This window comes from Priceomyces carsonii (genome assembly GCF_900007245.1).
Source record: "Priceomyces carsonii strain CBS4050 genome assembly, scaffold: Debaryomyces_carsonii_scaffold_3, whole genome shotgun sequence".
In the NCBI taxonomy this organism is placed as follows: domain Eukaryota; kingdom Fungi; phylum Ascomycota; class Pichiomycetes; order Serinales; family Debaryomycetaceae; genus Priceomyces; species Priceomyces carsonii.
In genome coordinates this window covers 1,148,862-1,168,739 of record NW_026946676.1, presented here as the reverse complement: position 1 = coordinate 1,168,739, position 19,878 = coordinate 1,148,862, and the positions used below count along the sequence as shown (strand labels likewise).

At 36.9% G+C, this 19,878-nt stretch overlaps 13 protein-coding genes across 13 annotated transcripts; 7 read left to right on the top strand and 6 right to left on the bottom strand.

Annotated features, from left to right (window-relative positions):
- Positions 1-6: 6 nt before the first annotated feature.
- PRCAT00003152001 (uncharacterized protein) lies at positions 7-1,368 on the bottom strand (the record flags this gene model as incomplete). The annotated part of the gene is made up of 1 exon (XM_062953056.1): positions 7-1,368. One exon carries the CDS (start codon positions 1,366-1,368, stop codon positions 7-9), a length of 1,362 nt encoding a protein of 453 aa, XP_062809896.1.
- A 373-nt stretch (positions 1,369-1,741) lies between these two features.
- Positions 1,742-2,569, top strand: PRCAT00003151001 (uncharacterized protein; the record flags this gene model as incomplete). The annotated part of the gene is made up of 1 exon (XM_062953054.1): positions 1,742-2,569. One exon carries the CDS (start codon positions 1,742-1,744, stop codon positions 2,567-2,569), a length of 828 nt encoding a protein of 275 aa, XP_062809895.1.
- A 24-nt stretch (positions 2,570-2,593) lies between these two features.
- PRCAT00003150001 (uncharacterized protein) lies at positions 2,594-3,100 on the bottom strand (the record flags this gene model as incomplete). Its single annotated transcript, XM_062953053.1, has 1 exon — positions 2,594-3,100. The coding sequence occupies one exon, from the start codon at positions 3,098-3,100 to the stop codon at positions 2,594-2,596; it is 507 nt and encodes a 168-aa protein (XP_062809894.1).
- Positions 3,101-3,258: 158 nt separating this feature from the next.
- PRCAT00003149001 (uncharacterized protein) lies at positions 3,259-3,636 on the bottom strand (the record flags this gene model as incomplete). Its single annotated transcript, XM_062953052.1, has 1 exon — positions 3,259-3,636. The coding sequence occupies one exon, from the start codon at positions 3,634-3,636 to the stop codon at positions 3,259-3,261; it is 378 nt and encodes a 125-aa protein (XP_062809893.1).
- Positions 3,637-4,210: 574 nt separating this feature from the next.
- TUP1 (chromatin-silencing transcriptional regulator) lies at positions 4,211-5,938 on the top strand (the record flags this gene model as incomplete). Its single annotated transcript, XM_062953051.1, has 1 exon — positions 4,211-5,938. The coding sequence occupies one exon, from the start codon at positions 4,211-4,213 to the stop codon at positions 5,936-5,938; it is 1,728 nt and encodes a 575-aa protein (XP_062809892.1).
- A 233-nt stretch (positions 5,939-6,171) lies between these two features.
- On the top strand, positions 6,172-7,424 carry MVD (diphosphomevalonate decarboxylase; the record flags this gene model as incomplete). The annotated part of the gene is made up of 2 exons (XM_062953050.1): positions 6,172-6,216; positions 6,309-7,424. 2 exons carry the CDS (start codon positions 6,172-6,174, stop codon positions 7,422-7,424), a joined length of 1,161 nt encoding a protein of 386 aa, XP_062809891.1.
- Positions 7,425-7,536: 112 nt separating this feature from the next.
- On the top strand, positions 7,537-8,457 carry PRCAT00003146001 (cardiolipin synthase; the record flags this gene model as incomplete). The annotated part of the gene is made up of 1 exon (XM_062953049.1): positions 7,537-8,457. One exon carries the CDS (start codon positions 7,537-7,539, stop codon positions 8,455-8,457), a length of 921 nt encoding a protein of 306 aa, XP_062809890.1.
- A 1,423-nt stretch (positions 8,458-9,880) lies between these two features.
- PRCAT00003145001 (uncharacterized protein) lies at positions 9,881-10,438 on the bottom strand (the record flags this gene model as incomplete). Its single annotated transcript, XM_062953048.1, has 1 exon — positions 9,881-10,438. One exon carries the CDS (start codon positions 10,436-10,438, stop codon positions 9,881-9,883), a length of 558 nt encoding a protein of 185 aa, XP_062809889.1.
- Positions 10,439-10,619: 181 nt separating this feature from the next.
- RCA1 (Rca1p) lies at positions 10,620-12,029 on the top strand (the record flags this gene model as incomplete). The annotated part of the gene is made up of 1 exon (XM_062953047.1): positions 10,620-12,029. One exon carries the CDS (start codon positions 10,620-10,622, stop codon positions 12,027-12,029), a length of 1,410 nt encoding a protein of 469 aa, XP_062809888.1.
- A 293-nt stretch (positions 12,030-12,322) lies between these two features.
- CCT8 (chaperonin-containing T-complex subunit) lies at positions 12,323-13,987 on the top strand (the record flags this gene model as incomplete). The annotated part of the gene is made up of 1 exon (XM_062953046.1): positions 12,323-13,987. The coding sequence occupies one exon, from the start codon at positions 12,323-12,325 to the stop codon at positions 13,985-13,987; it is 1,665 nt and encodes a 554-aa protein (XP_062809887.1).
- A 4-nt stretch (positions 13,988-13,991) lies between these two features.
- On the bottom strand, positions 13,992-14,726 carry TRP1 (phosphoribosylanthranilate isomerase; the record flags this gene model as incomplete). The annotated part of the gene is made up of 1 exon (XM_062953045.1): positions 13,992-14,726. The coding sequence occupies one exon, from the start codon at positions 14,724-14,726 to the stop codon at positions 13,992-13,994; it is 735 nt and encodes a 244-aa protein (XP_062809886.1).
- Positions 14,727-14,821: 95 nt separating this feature from the next.
- Positions 14,822-17,122, bottom strand: VPS53 (Vps53p; the record flags this gene model as incomplete). Its single annotated transcript, XM_062953043.1, has 1 exon — positions 14,822-17,122. The coding sequence occupies one exon, from the start codon at positions 17,120-17,122 to the stop codon at positions 14,822-14,824; it is 2,301 nt and encodes a 766-aa protein (XP_062809885.1).
- A 1,159-nt stretch (positions 17,123-18,281) lies between these two features.
- KEL1 (Kel1p) lies at positions 18,282-19,878 on the top strand (the record flags this gene model as incomplete). The annotated part of the gene is made up of 1 exon (XM_062953042.1): positions 18,282-19,878. A coding segment is annotated over one exon (1,597 nt), but the record flags the coding sequence as incomplete, so codon positions are not given.

Here is a 19,878-nt window from a genome sequence, read left to right as displayed (position 1 = left end):
ATAGCATTATGCTAACTTGGATAGCAAATTAAGGACGCTGTCATTCACAGACAGATTTCTGTCATTATTATAGTCGTTGTCAGTGTTTCTATCTTGGTCAAATTCTGCCGCGGGATCGTAGTCATCATTTTCACTTTCTTCCTTTAATATTACATCATCTTTATGATGAGCCACAAAGCCTGGCGATATCTCTTCCACATTTTCATCATTATCTGATCCATCATCTGAAAAATCATTTTGCTCGTCTCTCACTATTCTTATGCCCTCAGTTTGGCCATCAGTAGTATACTCTTTCACTTCAACGTCTTCGGAAAAAGCAACTGTTTTCTTAATCGTGTTGGGAGTAGAATTTTCACTCGATGAAGTGGATTTCTTGAGCTTTTTGGAAGGCGGCTCTTCATCATTTTCCTCGCTGTCATTCTCATAGGTGGGAATTGCATCATCGTCATCATCATCATCATCATCTTTGTCTGCATTTTTCACTGACATTTTTTCTGCATTTCTCGATTCATCCCTTGACCCTGGTTCCTCTCGCAACATTGCCTTTAGTTCATCTCTTGTCTCGTTCAATTTATCTAATTTAGAGGAAATCACAGTTTCCTTGTTCTCATCAGCAGACAATCCTTCCGAGACCAAATTTTTTAGGTTATCGAGTTGGGATATAATCTCTAATCTATCTTTTTTAATTTCTTCAATGTTCTTACTGGAGATTTTGCATAGTTTTTCTAACACATTAAGTTTTGATATATATACCTTAGGAGACGGTAGACTATCAGATGCACTTGGGTCCAGTGGTAGATAAGTCTTGGATTGACTACCAACTTGACTTAAGTTTGCTTGACTCGTATCAACAAGTTTTGTCAAATGATTAAACAAATTATTTAGATGCTTAAGTTCGGGAGAAATATCTTCAACAGGGGCTTTAGATTCAGCGGCACTAGCTGAGCTAAGTGATATGTTGTTACTAGATAGCTTGACGCCTTTTCTCATTTCCCTTATATCACTAGCATTGAAAACAGACCTCAGTTCCCACACGCTTATCAATCTGTCAACCTTTGGCCGAATAGATGGATCTAATGTCGAGTATACTTGATTAAGTACATTGGGTAATATCTTTGCAAATTCTGCTATGAACTCAGTCTTCCTCTTATGTCTTGCCTGTTGAACCACATCGTTACATAGATATAATAAAGAAAGACGCTTGGCTGATTTAAGAGTAGGTTGCAAGATATATTCAGACCATTGTCTTGCACTGTCTTTGCTATGTCTATGATGAAAAAGAACCCACTGTGATATTGTTACTATCGAATCTTGCGTTTCCTGCAATGATTCGAGTTTCTTATTAAATATCTCCGGCGAGAAAGACATTTCGTGATTGGCTTCCCTTAATTACTTTCCTCTATTTCGTACAAATATTACTTATACATGATTAATCAACTCTTTAATTTATTCGGACCAAAAAATAAAGGCATCGCACTACAAGTTCAAAGGAGGCAAGAAGATTTGCCCACTGTTAAAAAATTTTACAATTACGGTAAATAACTTGTACAATTGCGGTTCAGCTTTCAAAAGCGTTTAACATTACGAGGGTAGGCTTCACGTCTTCTTCAACTTTTGATGGTTACTAGTTTTAGAATCACCTTGAGATTTACGCCAAAAATCAGTACGCGATTTAAAAACAAACAATTGAAGTAAGCTCTTTCTCGTCTGATATTGAGTTATATCCACTGAGAAGACTAGAATGGCCCGAACACGTAAAGCATCAGGCAGGAAAGCTGAAGATATTATACCCCGGACTGAAGACATAAAAGAATCATCTACACCTAATGCTGACAACATACGGCAACTTCCGCACGAGGTTATTCATATAACAGAACAGGATATCTTAGCATCAAACAATTCTAAAGATTTGATGAATTTCATTAACACATTAACTAATACTAGTCAAGATGAAATCTTTAAGAAATTTAAGCAAACCACTAGCTTGCAGCTAAAACAAGACTCACAGCTAATCAAGCAGCTTCAGAATGAACTTCACGAAAAACAAATGCATGTTGATAGCTTAACCAAAGAAATTGCAACTCTCAAATCCCAATCTGGCGTTTCTCCGGAGTCTCTGAATACTTTCGAATCTCCAATTAGAGGAAAAAACACGAAAAGCAACCTCATTAATGAGAATCAGCTATCCAAAGAGCTAGAGAATATTGGCATTACACTTGATATGTTGGAATTGCTAACTGGGTTAAGAATCATGAACTATCAAGAAGACGAGAGTCGATTTTTCTTCGATGTAAAGCAGAATTCTACAAATGATAGCCAAGTGTTCATCGAATATCGACTTATAATATCTAAAAATTTTGGAGCCTCCGCGGAAATCAATTATATACCAACGTTTCTTGAAATAGAGGAAACAGATTATTATGGTGACGATTATGAGGAGAAAAATGATAATTGTAAAATATTAAGAAAAGTTTTACCAGATTATCTTTGTGATAATTTATCTTTTCCATACAACACGTTGTCCCAATTTTACACTAAAATAAATAGAGCACTCAACAAGACAAAATAGTATCTTCATAACGTAAATAAAGGCTCACAATGTCAATGAGATCGACCCGTTCTCGTTCTTACATACTTTTAATTGTTCTAAAATTTTCTTTTTTTTAACATCCTTGTCTTTTGCAAGCTTTTTTAAAATTTTATAAAAGCTCTCCTGTTTGGAGGATGAGACATATTTCTCTAGATCTAATTTTTTGGTCTGCTTTTTGTCGCTTACGACATGTTTTGTTTTATCTTTAGAACTGTTATCCTCTTTTGCAGCGGTTTTTGATGCATTTTTCTGTTGTTTGCCTTGCTTTATTTTGCTAGTAGAGCTTCCATTCTTCTCGTTTATCGGAGTCGCCTTTTTAGGTTTATGAAGACCTTTCTCATACTTTTCTGCTTCCGTAATACAACTTGTGTGGTTCTTATAATCAGTTCCTGAAAAGGTAGTCGAGCAGTCAATACAAGTAAAGTATGCTCCGTTGCATCTTTGCCTGTGTTGATCTAATTTCTTCTTGAGTATCGTGTCATTGCACACCTCACAGGAAAAGGAAACCATCACTAATATTTTACAATCCTCTGATAAAGTGAGATGAGATGAGTTGAATAAGTAAAAATTTCGCACCTTATATTTGTACGCTATATACCGTAATTATTGAGCTACATGACAGTTTAATATCTTCACATTTGCACATTTGCACGTTTGCGGTGGAAAACCTACCACACAGGCTCATCTTCTTTCTTCCTTTTTACCCGAACCATTTCATACTCTCCGTCGACATCTCCTTTATGATCTTGCAACATTCCTTGAAGCCTATAATAGTCATTTTTTTTGTCAACTTCACGCCTATTCTGTATCATCTTGAATGTTTCTTCTTCGTCCAACTGCCTATACTTTTCATCATATTTTTCCCATTTCACACTAGTAAATTTTTGCAAATATAAGGAACCAGCTACTATTGACAACATAAATGGTAATCCGAAGTATAAGAAATGATTCTTTTTAATAAGCCTTTGGTATTTACCACCAAACGACTTTTCATATATCTCCTGCTCTCGTTTGCCTCGAAAGGCACGATTCCCTAAATACACCATTACTATCTAAGTAAATTCATCTGATCGATTACTTCAAATTTGCTTGACACTTTATCAATATTCCTATAGCTCTACAAATAGTGCGCTCCCCCTCCGAACGAGCAAAAATCTCGTGATACAAAAATGCTATATAAAGCCGAAAAGTTCTAAGCTTTGACCTGCACACATCTTCTTAGTCAATCCCGTGCGCGACTGCTCGCTTGAACGCCCGTCTTCCGTCGTTTCTTTACTATTTTGCTTTGCTCTATGGCGCACCATTGCGCACCCCCTCTTTGGGAACATTGCACCCCATGTTGACTTTTTTCGAGGGGCCACCGGCCTATTGCATGAACAACCAGGTTATATTAAGGAAACGGATATTCCACAAAATTTTACGTCGACATTTTTGTCTTTCTTTTAAAAGCAAACCTACTGGGCGGAATAATATATTAAGAGGAAACTATTTTTTCCTGTCATAGATTTATTGACAAAACCACGCTTACTACCAGCTGAAAAGAATTCACCAACGGCAGAAACCGTAGCGAGAAGCTTAGGTAACGCAAAACACGAGCAATTCGAGAGTCATCTGCCTGTGATGTCAGTATATAGTACTACAGCTGCACAGCAGCAGCAGAGACAGCAGCATCAACAGAGATTAGGAGAATTGTTGGACGCAGTGAAGCAGGAGTTCGACTTTGCTTTGAATGAGGCTTCAAACTTCAAACAAGTCAAGGAAGATTATGATGTAAAGTATAACCAACAAACCGCTGAGATGCAACAAATCAGACAGACTGTGTATGAATTGGAGATGGCACATCGAAAAATTAAGGAGGCCTATGAAGAAGAAATTTTAAGATTGAAAACAGAGTTAGAGAGTAGAGACAGGCAAGCTCATCAACAGCAAGTTCAACACAAATCAAATGGATTACCATTTGTTGGTGGCCCGGGTTCTACCTCTGCTGCAAGCTTCCAAGGTGCACCTCATCAAGGTAGTCAAGCTTCGCCACCACCACCAGTGAAACAATCGCCAGCAAAACAGGAAGTTAAATCTGTATCTCCAAAGGCACCGAAATCTGAGCCTGCAAAGTCTGAAAATATTGTCCCTGAGACCTCTAGCGCCTTGAATATAATTGACAAATCGCAATATATTGTGAATCCCGCTCAGAGGGCTCTGCATCTTAAAGAAATCCCACCATTTTTGGTTGATTTAGATGTGTCTAAGGCGAACCCAGATTTCAAGAAGCAAAAGCCAGATTATTTCGTTTTATACAATCCAGCCTTCAGTCGTGACCTTGACGTGGAACTTATTCACTCTTTGGATCATTCGTCTGTCGTATGTTGTGTAAGATTTTCCAAAAATGGAGAATTCATAGCGACTGGTTGTAACAAAACCACACAGGTTTTCAATGTGGAAACAGGTGAATTGGTTGCTAAGCTAATTGATGATAACTCGAGTAATAGTTCAGGTGACGGTAATGAAGATTCTAAAGATGGAGACGTGCAATCTTCTAGTGCCAATGGTGATTTGTATATTAGATCGGTGTGTTTTTCACCTGATGGTAAAACATTAGCTACTGGTGCCGAGGATAAGTTGATCAGGATTTGGGATTTAGCAACGAAGAGGATAATTAAAATTTTGAGAGGTCACGAACAAGACATTTATTCTTTAGACTTCTTTCCCGATGGCAATAGATTGGTCTCTGGTTCTGGGGATCGAACTGTAAGAATCTGGGATTTGAGATCATCACAATGTTCTCTAACTCTATCCATTGAAGATGGTGTTACCACTGTAGCAGTCTCGCCTGATGGCCAGTTGATTGCTGCAGGTTCTTTGGATAGAACAGTAAGAGTCTGGGATTCGACGACTGGATTCTTGGTGGAAAGATTGGACTCCGGTAACGAAAATGGAAACGGACATGAAGATTCCGTTTACTCGGTAGCATTCTCAACACATGGTAAACAAATTGCATCTGGTTCATTGGACAGAACAGTGAAATTGTGGAATTTAGAAGGGAATCAGGATCCTCGTTCCCAATCTGGAACTTCCAAAAAGTCTTCGTGTGAAGTAACTTATGTCGGACACAAAGATTTCGTGTTGTCTGTATGTTCAACACCAAACAACGAGTACATTTTGTCAGGGTCTAAAGACAGAGGTGTGATATTTTGGGATCAATTGTCTGGAAACCCCTTACTTATGCTTCAGGGCCATCGTAATTCTGTTATTTCCGTGGCAGTGTCTTTGAACTCGCAAGGAACTCTGGGTATATTTGCCACAGGAAGTGGTGATTGCAAATCCAGATTATGGAAATGGACCAGAAAATAAGTACCCTGAGTGATATTAATCAGTTTGTATATGATAAGCTATATATGTAATAATATTTATTTCTGAAGTCTGAAGTAGCTAAAATTTTACGAAATGATGCGTTTCGTGTTTCAAACATTTGTAACACAAAATTCGATTTTCGTTGTGTTAAACGAGCTAACATCTCATTCTCAGTTTATATAAATTGGCAGTCAAAACATAAAAATTGGAATTTGGGAACCTTCATATCTATAATGGCATTGTATACGGCATCAGTCACAGCGCCAGTTAATATTGCGGTAAGTTGATTAAATTTAAGAGACTAGCGTTAAGCTAGTAGTTCGGCCGAATTACTACATAGCGCTTATAATAATCACATACTAACCTCTAGGCCTTAAAATACTGGGGTAAAAGGGATAAGACTTTAAACTTACCTACCAATTCCTCGATTTCTGTTACGTTATCACAAGATGATTTGAGAACCTTCACATCCGTTGCTGCATCGGAAACTTTCAAAGAAGATAGATTGTGGTTGAATGGCAACGTAGAATCATTGAACTCTCCTAGAACAAGGGCCTGTTTAGCCGACTTACGAAGGTTTAGGCTTGATCTTGAAGAGAAGGACCCATCCTTACCAAAATTATCGTCTTTTGGCTTGCACATCGTAACAGAGAATAATTTTCCAACAGCGGCCGGATTGGCCTCTTCAGCGGCTGGATTTGCTGCATTAGCTGTCGCTATTGCTAAATTATACGAGCTTCCTCAAGATATGTCTGAAATATCTAAGGTCGCAAGAAAAGGTTCAGGATCGGCATGCAGATCACTTTTTGGTGGCTTTGTAGCCTGGGAGATGGGAAGTAGGTTAGACGGAGAAGATTCGAAGGCTGTAGAGGTCGCTCCTTTAGACCATTGGCCCGAGATCAAGGCTGCTATACTTGTTGTTAGCGATGATAAGAAGGACACTCCATCAACATCTGGTATGCAACTCACTGTTCAAACTTCAGATTTGTTCAAGTATAGAATTGATGAGGTAGTACCAAAAAGGTTTTTAGAGATGAAAAACGCCATATTAGAAAAGAACTTCCAAAAATTCGGAGAGTTGACTATGAAGGACTCAAACTCATTTCACGCAGTTTGCTTGGATTCCTATCCTCCTATATTTTACTTGAATGATACCTCGAAGAAAGTTATTAAACTTGTTCATAAGTTAAATGAAGAAGAGAACGAGATAATTGCCGCATACACGTATGATGCAGGGCCCAACTCCGTAATATATTATGAGCAAAAAAATGAGAACAAAGTGTTAGGTCTTTTATTCAAATATCTTAAAGAAGTTGATGGTTGGAACTCTGTCAACACAAATGAATTAGAAAGTGATTTCAATGGATTCCCAGATATTGATATTCTGAAAGGTGTCTCGAGAATTATACTTACAAAAGTGGGTCAAGGGCCCCAAGAGCAAAAAGATTCATTAATAAATGATCAAGGTTTTCCCAAATCAACTTAAGTTTAAGTAGAAAGCTAGTACTATAGTAACAAATTAATATTTCCTAGATCATGATTTGATCCTGTACATATGATGTAGTTGAGCATGCAGTATTCTCTGGATACCCCATTAGATGGGTATTGAAGTTGAGCTCCACCTTTTCGACAGTTCACTGCTCAAAACAGGACTACTAATGAACCTTTATTTGACTTCAGCCTTACGGCTATCTAGCTTTCATGTTACTTATCGGCTTTTACCCAAGACGCTCCCTAAGTATTCCCCAATTCTAAAGCAGTGCAAGAATAAGTTCTCAACTACTTCCATTATTTTCAATCAGCAGCGTAAGTTACAAAACTCCTTGGAAAAGAAATCTGATGAAAGAAATCCACTATTAGAATCTGCTGATAAACCCAATCCTATAATAAAATCACTGTCAAATCGTATCTATACCATTCCAAATGCTTTAACATTGACTAGAATTGCTAGCACGCCTTTCATAGGATATTTCATTGCAAAACATGAACCTAACATCGCCATATCTATATTTGTATATTCTTGCATAACTGACCTTCTTGATGGCTTTATAGCGAGAAAATTTAACCAAGGTTCAATTTTGGGGTCTATTCTAGATCCAATGGCAGATAAGTTTTTGATGACTGTTTGTACAATTTCATTAACCTACATTCAAGCAATTCCACTCCCAGTGGCAGGAATAATTATTGGCAGAGATGTTATGCTAAGCTTTATGGCATTCTATTATAGATATATTACCCTAGATGAGCCAAAATCATTGAAAAGGTTTGTTGATTTATCAATTCCGTCGGCTAGTGTTAGACCCAACTTATTATCCAAATATAATACAGCCCTTCAGATGGTGTATATTGGCAGCTTGGTATTGAGGCCTGTTATTGAATCAATTCTAAATTTTTCTCAGTTTCCCATGTTTGTTTCAGGTTTGGAGACTTTGGTTTGCATTACTACTGTTTTAAGTGGTTTGTCATATATCTTTAGTAAAAAGGCAATCATATATCTCAAGAATACTCCTCGAAATTAATATCTTGATATTGACTAATGTTCTCGGAGTTCCCGTGGAGTATTAGAAGAGATAAGAGATCTTTTCTAATACATGAAAGGTCAAGCTTCATAGGCTTTAGATTTTCTAGATAGCATTTAATCATCTTCAAATAAAATCTCACTAAAAGATCTAAGAGACTCAGGTTTTCGATCTGGCTTGTCAATAGCTGGTCTAGTCTGTAGAAGCTCAAATTAGTAGCATTGAACTTGAATTCCTCCGCAATGAACCTTTTAAGCTCTTCTTTCAAAGTTTTGCTAAGCTGCATTTGGTCAACTAACTCTAGAAGATGCTTTGGACCGTCAAAATTTTCCTTAAATGTTGAAAAGACTATGAGCTTGGATATATTTAAGATAAAATCCTGTAAAACTCTAAGTCTTATCCGCTCAAACTTTTGCAACTTTAAAATTATGGACTTATAAATAATTTCCAATTGTGACAATTTAAACAAGACAAAATTATCCATATTCTTTTTAAAAGACACTGTAACAATGAGGCACTCTTCTAGGCACTTGAATATTAAGTTCCAGGATATTCTTTGTCCTGGTTTCAATAATTTTAATACCCTAGTTGCGACATTCTTGAAAGAATTGGTCGCAACTTTCATTAAGTACAAATTCTTCAACAGAGTATCTGATCTAAATAAAAACTTCAATAATATAAGAAGGTTGTTCAAATCCTTCAAATTTGCAATTGGAATGTGCTTATTTAAAGAAATGAAATTTGTTGTGCTTTCCTCATAATCTCTAACTCCAAGCGCATCAAGACATGAAAAGAAAGCTCGCGGCATACTCCTAGTAGCTGATTTTCTGACTCCCGATTGTATTAACTTACCTTTTCTTGTCTTGTTGCTCCTCCTTGTGATCAATTTTGTTTTCTCATTTCTTCCAATGTTTTTTAAGACAACAGAAGAAATAAAGTCTTCGATGTTAATATATCAATGTAACTGCAACAATTCTATAGGACGTACCATTGAAACTCTGATCATTTCCAATTTGATGCTTGAATTTGACTAGCGATATCGCTAAGGGTAAATCGATAGAACTAATCATGGTTGTAAAAAGTGTTGCAAAATTTTATGATCAGCTATTTATTATATATTTCATCTGTAACACAAACTGAGAAGTTATGTGTTCGGTAACAGCTCAGTTTACTCGAACAGAGCAGCCATTCAAAATTCTTTTCTTCAATTATATACTTGAATAGTGCAAATCTATAAACATCATTCGTTAAGATTATTCATGTACATTTGTAATAGCATTGATACTTTGTTTTTAAGAGAAACAAAGGATAAAATGGCCTCTGCATTGCAATATATACTGGTAATGACTGATGGGGGAGAGCCAAAAAAAATTTAAATAACTATTATTTGAAATGAAAATAATCGAACTTCAAGAATAAAAACCTAGGCGAGCTCCAAACAATCATTCTCTATATCTGCTATGTGACTTCGTGATCTAAGATCTTCGTCCTTTGGCACTTTTTTATTTCTCATTCGAATCCAAACTCTTCTCCGTACAAAATTGCCCAAATGGTATTTGCCTTTCCAATGGCGATTACTAAAAAACATCTTCGAATATATCCATCCTTGATCATCAACATCATCAAACATAAGCACATACCAGTTAGGCCATGACCATTCCCAGTCTAAGTCAGGTAAGGCGTAATTGTTAAGATCGTTATAGCTAAGCAGCATATTAGTACCTTTGAGCGTCTGATAACTAGAAGGGTCTATTAAAGGTACAAGTGACTCTTCCGAAAACAACGGAATACCAAAGAATTTCATACCTCTCTGATTTTCAATGATGAATTCTAGGTTGACTTCTTCATGGTCCACATTTTCTATTAAGACTTGAAGAAGGTTGTTTGTGGTATTCGAAGAATTCAATATTTGAATCAACTGCTTTATGGGGGGAAGATTTGCAATGTTTTTATATATTGCGTTGTCATTGTCCTCTTCCATACCAAATGGACTCTTCAGGTTTACCTGCACTTCGCTTTGTTATAATAATGATTCTGAGACATCTATTGTACTCTGATGCTTCTGGATCTCTGCACCACGTGATTTTCTACTGAAAACTACTTTTTGCTGATAAATTAGCTCATTGTGAAGAAGAGACACAATTTTAGCCGTGATATCAAGGATGAACTTTACGAATTCCGTAAACATTTATGACCTGCTGGCTGGCCAGTTGAATGGAATCGTACAAGAAAATGGTACTATATCTACAAATGAAAATAACATGATAAACTTTACCCACCCATATCCAAAAAACGCCTTAGCTAATCCAGCACATATAGTTCAACCTACCGGGGGACAAGCGGGTTTAGAAGTCAACGGTAGCATAGGAAAGGTGAACAGCTCAAATATACCGGGAGGTCATGGTTATGGCGCTTTCAGTGGGGTTAATGGTAATAACCTTGCCCGTGTACAGAATGGAACCTCTAATTTCTACGATAAAAGTGGCTACGACGAACAAGCGAACGGTATAAAAAACGGCAGTAACCTTGCTAGTCTGATTGGATTGAATCCAATCAACTCTTTTAATGGTATGGGTGAGTTGGGAAGTGCAGTTAACAATCTAGACACCAACATGGTAGATAATTCTGCTTCCCCACCTAACAACATAAAGCCTGATACAATTCAGGATAACGTGAACGGTATCACCTCCCAAGTTGGTAATAATATGAATGGTAATCTTGGAAATCCACCGAGTAATGGAACACCTGGCGGGGTTATAACCAATGCAGGTAACGTACACCATGGTAACAAAAGACTGTCCATAACGTTCCATGATCCTTTTGATATAACCTCTTATCCAATGACTAATCCGCCTCTTTTCGACACAACAATGATGTTGGGATATAATGATGGTGTTCCAAGAAGAAGAGGTCTTTCGATTTCAAATGGTCAGATAGGGCAAATCATGCAAAACATAAACCATGACACTGGAGAGCACAGGAATGACGATTTCATAGAAACAGAAACACATGTGTCGAATCAAAGTGCAAATAACAGACATCAAAATCATCAAAATCATAAACAAGTAATCGCTCACTCAACTGAAGCTTCCCACAACCCACTGCCGGTGCTATTAAATGGTAGTAAGAACACTTATTCTCCATCTGTCCAACCAAGTGATGATGATCTGCTAACAAGCGCTGCAGGTGTGCCGCCACCTGATCACCTGCTTATCTATAATAGTGAAGTAATATATAACCCCAACAATGGACCGATCCCGGGAACTGCAGCGTGGAAAAAAGAGAGACTCTTGGAACGTAATAGAATTGCAGCTTCTAAATGTCGTCAGAGAAAAAAACAAGCACAGAAGCAATTGGAGGATGCCGTACAAGCTTATGAACAAGAGATATCAGGTTACATGTCGAAAATCCAAGTTTTCGAGAAACTTTTTACAATCTATAACTCTAGTCTAACGTCATTTTTTCAATCAGGCTCTACAGATGAGCTTGAAGGACTTCGCGAACTCGTAGCGTGCGAGAACGTTGACAAAATCAATAGTGAATCGCTAGACTCGAAAATGCCAAAGAAATGATCCAGACTATTTATTTAAAATATTTAACTTAATATGCTCCACATTTGCATTTTTTTCCTCTAGAAATCAATATCCTACATTCCTTGACTATTATAGCTGTCTATTGTAGACGTGAATTTGATATGATGCCTATTTTTTTTCGTAATGTTATTTTCTTTTATACTCTAGTTCTTCTTTGACAAAAGATTTCCTGCACAAACTCTCAGCTTTTTTTTGTCGAAAACGCCATTATTTCAACAAAGACATCAGTACTTTTCTAATAATCCAGGACTAACAAAGCTATATACTTCAGAATGTCTCTTAGGTTACCACAAGCACCAAATGCGGGACTCTTTAAGCCTGGATACCAGTCTCACTCTAATTCAGATGGGGCAGTAATAAGAAATATTGAAGCTGTTAGAGAAATATCATCTATCCTTTTGACATCCATGGGGCCCAGTGGTAGAAACAAAATTATAGTGAATCAGTTGGGTAAAATTTTCATAACTAATGACGCCGCTACAATGTTGAATGAGCTAGAGATAGTTCATCCCGCAGTAAAAATTTTAATCATGGCATCAAAGCAGCAAGAGTTTGAAATGGGTGACAATACCAACTTGGTTATAATTTTGACTGGGGAATTCTTGAATATAGCAGAAAAATTGATCACAATGGGTTTGAGTATACCCGAAATTATTCAGGGATATAATTTGGCAAAAAATTTTGTGTCTGAAACTTTAGATAAGCTAGTTGTTGAAAAGGTGGAATCAATCCTCGATCAAGGAGAATTAAAAAAGGTGATCAAGCCAGTGATTGCTGCCAAACAGTATGGGAACGAAGATTTGATTACTGACCTTGTTATAAAGGCAGTACATTTGATCCTTAACCCAAAAAACCCAAATTCATTCAATATTGACTCTATTAGAGTTGTGAAAATTATGGGCTCTTCTTTGTCTAGTTCAGATGTTGTTAAAGGAATGGTTTTTCCAAGAGAGCCCGAAGGACATATAAAAAATGTTAAGCAAAAGTCAAAAGTGGCAGTTTTTACTTGTCCTATTGATATTTCTACGACAGAAACTAAAGGTACTGTTTTATTACATAATGCACAGGAAATGTTAGATTTCTCGAAAGGCGAAGAGCAACAGTTGGATCAAATGTGTAAGGAAATTCAGGACGCCGGAGTTAAAGTTGTTGTTGCAGGGACAAATGTTGGTGAATTGGCTTTACATTATTTCAATAAACATGAGATCTTGGTATTGAGAGTGCCCTCCAAGTTCGATTTAAGAAGAATTTGTCAAGTTTGCGGTGCTACACCTCTTCCTCGCTTGGGTGCTCCAATGCCTGAAGAAATGGGTAGTATCGATGTGATTGAATCAAAGGAAATTGGTGGTGATAGAGTGACTATATTTAGACAAGACGAATCAATCTCAAGAACATCTACCATTGTTATCAGAGGTGCCACTCAAAATAATTTGGATGATATCGAGAGATCTATTGATGATGGTGTTAATGCTATAAAAGGTTTGATTAAAGACAATAAATTGTTACCTGGTGCTGGTGCCACAGAGACTGAATTGGTTAAATTGATAACGCAATATGGTGAAAAGACACCAGGATTGATGCAGTTAGCTATTAAGAATTTTGCGAAGGGTTTTGAGGTTATTCCCAGGGTATTGGCTGAGACTTCAGGTTTAGATGCAAGCGAACTTTTGAGTAAATTGTATGCTTCGCATTCAAATACTGACGGAAGCGGTTTGAGGACTGGTATTGACATCAATGGAGAGACTGATAATGGCTTAATTGACGTATCTGAAGCAGGAATTTTCGATTTATTATCAACCAAGAAAGGTGCGATAAATTTAGCCGTCGAAGCAACTAATACAATATTGTCTATTGATCAAATCATCATGGCTAAGAGAGCAGGAGGACCCCAAATGCCAAAGCAACAAAGGCCCGGAAATTGGGATCAAGCAGATTAATAGTTTATATAGTTTTTCCAATCTTAATAAAATCACGTATTTTTTGTGGATCTTTATTGCCTTGTATATCCTCTGTCCCAGAACTAACATCGTAGCCTATCAAATTTTCTAAATTTGCCGTTTCTTTCAAATTCGAAGGTGCCAACCCCCCAGCTAATATAAATTTACCAAAACTCAAGTCACTTAAAATACCCCAGTCGATTACTTTTCCATCGCCACCTCCTTCTGAGTCTAATAAAGGAAATGCAAATCCATTTGAGTTAATTAAAGTGCTAAACAGTCGCCTCATCACATCGACATCTCTAGGGACAACATAGCGTGGTATAATGCCAAAATTGAGTTCTTTGTTATATTCCAAAAATTCTCCCTTATCTTCATCACCATGCAATTGTATGAAGTCAAGCCTGAGCTCTGTAGCTATCTTGAAAACCTCGCTTACGGGCTGGTTTCTGAATACTCCGACAAGATATGGACCATTCTCCTTCACCAATTCTGATACACTAGAAAAGAAGGTATTGGAATCTTTAATATCTCTCTTTTTGACCGAGCTTAGTATATCTTTGACTGACATTTTCCTATGTGATCTTACTAACTCAGAAATCTCTTTCGCTACGGTGTATTCTATTGTTCTTTTTTTATTTGGCACTAATATTATACCAAGAAGGTCGGACCCAGATTCTATAGCTACAGAAGCTGCTTCTTTCGTCCTAATGCCACATATCTTCACCAATTTTGTCATGACGATTAAGAATAGTAAAATAGCTGACTACAAAGAATTATAAGAAAAAAAATTAATTATGTCTCTTTATATATGTAAGTGCGAATACTGATATTTCACAACGGTTTTTCGCTAGTATGATCCTTTCGAAAGAACTTTCCGAAAGTCCTGAAATTCTCATTCAATCTATTTTCGCCACTTAATGCAAAGTCTCTTAAGTTGTTTAATTTAATATTAGATGTGAGAAGTTTTGGGGATTTCGTATCTGGTGTCAGGGGATTTTTGGGAATCAGAATCGCCAATTTCTCTTCTTTCTCCAGCTCATCTTGTATTACCGAAAGAATGTGAGATTCTTCCACAAGATCATTATCCATGGTTAATTGAAGCTTGAAGCTCTCTATATATTTTTGCTGTTGAGATTTCTCAATATTTTTCAACCTCAAAATCTTCTTGAAGTTCTTAACTGATTTATCACCAATGAGCAGAAAGTAATTCTCGACCAAATTATCAACGGGTAAAGTTGGAGTGGTAAGAAGCTTCAAGACGATATCAAGTTTACTGAATTGGGTGTTCACGAACTTTATGTACAAGTTGGAAGGTGTCTGCTCATCCTTTGAAGTAGTATAGTTCGGATTTGAGTATAACTGGAATTGGACAACTTTTGATTTTAGAACCTTTATATCAGATTCAATCTGTTCTATATTTAGCAAGCTTAAGGGCTTTGCAAGGTTTAGGTTATTCAAAAATAAGTTGACTATTAGTTCGACTAGTCTATTGCAGAAGTTTTTACTAAAACTGTCACGTATAATTAAGGGAAGAATAATCTTAATATTATCTGTCAAGCTCTTAATCATATCATTCATATAAACTGATGTTTCCCTTGTAGATTCCATATTGGTCCAGTTTGTGTTCGAAAACTCTCTCCAGGAGAACTTCAAATCGTTAGAAATCTTTGTTAAAAGAGCATCGGTTGATTTACTAATCAATCGGTAATATACTTCTTGGACCTGATCAAAAACGATTTTATCCTTGTACTCCTTATCTATCACATTTTTGAATACTTCTTCTAAATCATTTATATTATTTACAACATAATCACCAGTATTAATTAACATTGTTAAATATTTGATGGGCTCAATACCAGTCAAATTAGCATCTTGTGCTGGCAAAATGGGTGATAATATTTTATCATTATATCGATACAAAGATCTCGTAAAGACCTTTGACAATTCAATCAAAGCTTCTCCATTACTTAATTTCAAAAGTCTAGCTAAAATTTTTTGAAAGGTTCTGAAAAGTTCAACGGAGGAGTTTGAAATGTTAGGAACATTATTCACTTTCAAAAGAATAATCAACTCGTCCAAGTTATTTGTTGAGGTGAACTCTTGAGGTATTTTCGGTATCGACATGAATTCTAAGAATTTGGCGTCTAAAGATCTATCTTGTTCTTTAATCCAAATTGAAATGAAAGGCTCAAAAACTCTCAGAATTATACGATCAAAATCGCTGGTGTCAAATTTGCTATTTAAATACTTTTCGAAGTCCAAGGTAGTTGTAAGGCTGTCAAGAAGTAATTTTGAATCCATTGAGCTGTTAAGTAAACCGGAGAGATCCTGTTTAGTATAGTTACAGAAAATTTTGCTCAACTCGATATCAATAGACCATTCTTGAGGAAATTCCTTTAAATACACATCCTGAACTTCCTTTAATGTGTTTTTAAAATAAACGTATCTTCGATCTAAATTTTCCAATGACCCAGCCTCGCCTTCGAAGATTGATTTAATTTCTTTCAATTGATGGTTATAAAACCAGTTCAATAATTTGTCCTTGTACTTATTGTCGATGGATTCAAGAATCAAGCAACCATATAGCAAGTCCTCATTTGCTTGACTTTTAATTGAATATTCTTCAAAATCGATAAAGATATCATCTACCAATTTGTTTTGAGTTTTGCCAATAGAAAGACTTAATTGATTAATTTCGCTAATTGACTTATAGGGCTTGAAAAAGTTTAGCAAATCTTTCACTGCCGTAAAGAAATGATATATTTTCTTGTAGTCATGGGTCGCTAAAACCACTGTTAGCTCCTCGTTTGCTTTAATTAACATCTGGAGCCTCTTTATAATAGTCATTGATTGTACTAAGTTCCTCTTGCATTGATCGAAATGCAGAATTGCACTGGTGATAGAGTTCACTTTTGATTTAGTTTCCTCGGCCCTCGTACGAGTTGTTTGATATTGTTGTAGTAAACTTTGTAGGTCTTCATTAAGATCGACATTACGTTTATATTGCTCGATGTCTTCCAGAATTTGTCCATCCAATTGTTCTTTATACGAATTAATTAACTGTAGCATTTGGGGCACCTCATCCAAGGACTCAGGCCCCTTCATGATTAGCCTAAGTTGTTCATATGACATTTAGCATGCAATAGTTTTAAGTTTCCGTATTTAATTTTGAGTTCACGTCGCATCTATAGCGAGAAACCGAAACCAAAAGATACACTCACCTGGTACTATGCAAACCATGAAAAAGGAAGACATAGATAGCAAGGGGCCACCTGACGAAAGTAAGTAGAATATGTGTCTTTAGTCGCAAACCCGTTGGTGATATCCAAGTAGTACTCTCTGGGATATTTACTTATTGGTTAGAGTGGTTAGAATCCCCTAATGTGTAGGCTTTGTAAGGGTGAGCCCGACACAGGGACTAGTATAAATCAATTCCTTATTGAAGAGGATAATGAAGAGTTAGGAGAAACTTATGAGACAGGTAGTGGAGAGTTGGGATAGATGTGAAAAGTATGTACACCAAGATTGTGAAGTAAGTATTTTTGAAGCGAGGATGGTTCCAAAATGAGAGAGTATATACAATGTAATTGAGGTAGAGAATGTGATGTAGGTATCAACTGATCTTAAATACTGTCGGTTATGCGAAATTACATGATATACGTGGTACAGTGCACTATAGTTCTCTCACAGTACAAATACGAGCTAATTTGCCTCAAAGGTTGTTTAACGTCCTGATCCAGTACATCTTAATAAACAAAGTATTCTGCTTGTGCTTAACGTTTTCCGTAGTCAAATGAAAACTAATCTATTGTACCTCATTAGGTTCCAAAGAACTGTCATGTAAAGAGTCTCAATGCCCCCCGCCGCTCTTTTTGCCATATGTCTTGCAGATTTCAGTAATCACTTTATAGATCTAGTAGTCCCTAAGCCGGGGGTATTTCCCTATTTAGTTACTACTGATGTCTGATCGATCTATTTGAGGAGCATTGTGAGCCTTTAAGCCTTTCGGCTTTTCTCACCTGCCATTCTTGGTCGTAGGATGCAGGTGACCCTCTGATGCCCCAGCCGGGCAAATAATGATATCTATGGTCGTTCGGTGGGGATCTTTTAATGTTCAGCTGAAAATTTCCTAATGCGGTAATGAAGTATAATAGTTGATGTATATAACAACCCTTTGTGTAAAAACACTAAGCTAGCAGAACACTAAAAATCAAAAGAGAGTCCATCCTATTATTATATAAGGCACGAGTGGGAAGCCAGAATTGAAACGAAGTAACGAGAAAAAAGACCGATGGCAAGGTTTAAGTTCGGTAAGAAGAAGAGAGATAACAAAGCGGACACGACCATGACAACAGGTGAATTCGAAGGACGTCCCAGGTCTACGGCAGATTTAGGCACTAAAAATTATGATGTTGACGTAGGTAGTGGTGGTCATTCTTCAGCATTGGCCTCAGGCTTAGCTTCTAGGAACATGTCTATCAAAAATAAGCGAGCCGTGGCAGCATCTACGAGGAAATCTCCTTGGAAGAGGCACAAATTATTCAATTCCCCTTTTCCCAGGTATAGGCATGCTGCTGCTTCTATCTCCAGTGAAAAGTCTGAGATATTTTTGATGGGTGGATTGAAAGAAGGGGCTGTTTTTGGTGATACTTGGAAAATTGTCCCTCAAGAGTCAGATGACGGGGAAATCAATACGTTTATTGCTAAGAACATAGAAATTATCAATCTTAATAATCCACCGGCAAGAGTTGGTCATTCCGGCGTATTGTGTGGTAATGCTTTTATTATATTTGGTGGCGATACCGTTGATACGGATTTTAATGGTTTCCCAGATAATAATTTCTACTTGTTTAACACCAATAATAACAAATATACTATTCCTAGCCATATATTAAACAAACCAAATGGAAGATATGGCCACACTATTGGTGCCCTTTCGTTAAATAGTTCATCATCTAGGCTTTATTTATTTGGTGGCCAGTTAGAGCAAGATGTCTTCAATGATCTATACTTTTTCGAATTAAATACTTTTAAGAGCCCAAAAGCAAGATGGGACTTGGTGGAGCCATTACACAACTTTAAGCCCCCACCTTTGGCTAACCATTCGATGTCGGTTTATAAGAATAAAATTTATGTCTTTGGTGGAGTCTATAATAATGAAAAAGTATCTAATGATTTATGGTGTTTTGATGCTCTAAGTAACAAATGGTCACAGATTGAAACTACTGGCGCTGTTCCATTACCCGTTAATGAGCACTCAAGTTGTATTGTTAATGAAAAACTTTATATTTATGGTGGTAATGACTTTAGTGGGATAATTTACAATTCTTTACATGTTTTAGACTTACATACCTTAGTCTGGTCTAAGTTGACTGAAGAGGGTGAGATTAATGGACCAGGCTCAAGGTGTGGTCATACAATGACTTATTTGCCTAGATATAATAAAATCATCATAATGGGAGGAGATAAGAACGATTATGTTGTTAGTGATCCCTCTGATTTTGAAGCGTATGACGATTACACTGGTGAGGATGTCGGAACAATGATTTATGAATTAGACTTAGATGTCATCGATCAGTTCACAGGTGAGTCTAAAGCTTTCACGAAGCCAACACCAGGAAGGTCGGAAGGGGTCTTGGCAGCCTCTACTACTGGCACTGGTGTCACCAATGCTGGACAAGGTGGGACTGAAAGCATTGTGGCAAAATCTCAAGGATATGATAGAAGAGCAAGAAGCTTTTCTGGTGGTCCGGAAGATTTTAAAACTCCTAACGGTTCTCCTGATAGAATACCCAAGGCTAATACCGATAAGTTTGTCGATGTTGATGTGCCATCAGGAACTATATCGGGCAACGAATCTTCTGAAGATGTTTCTTTCCAAAAAGATG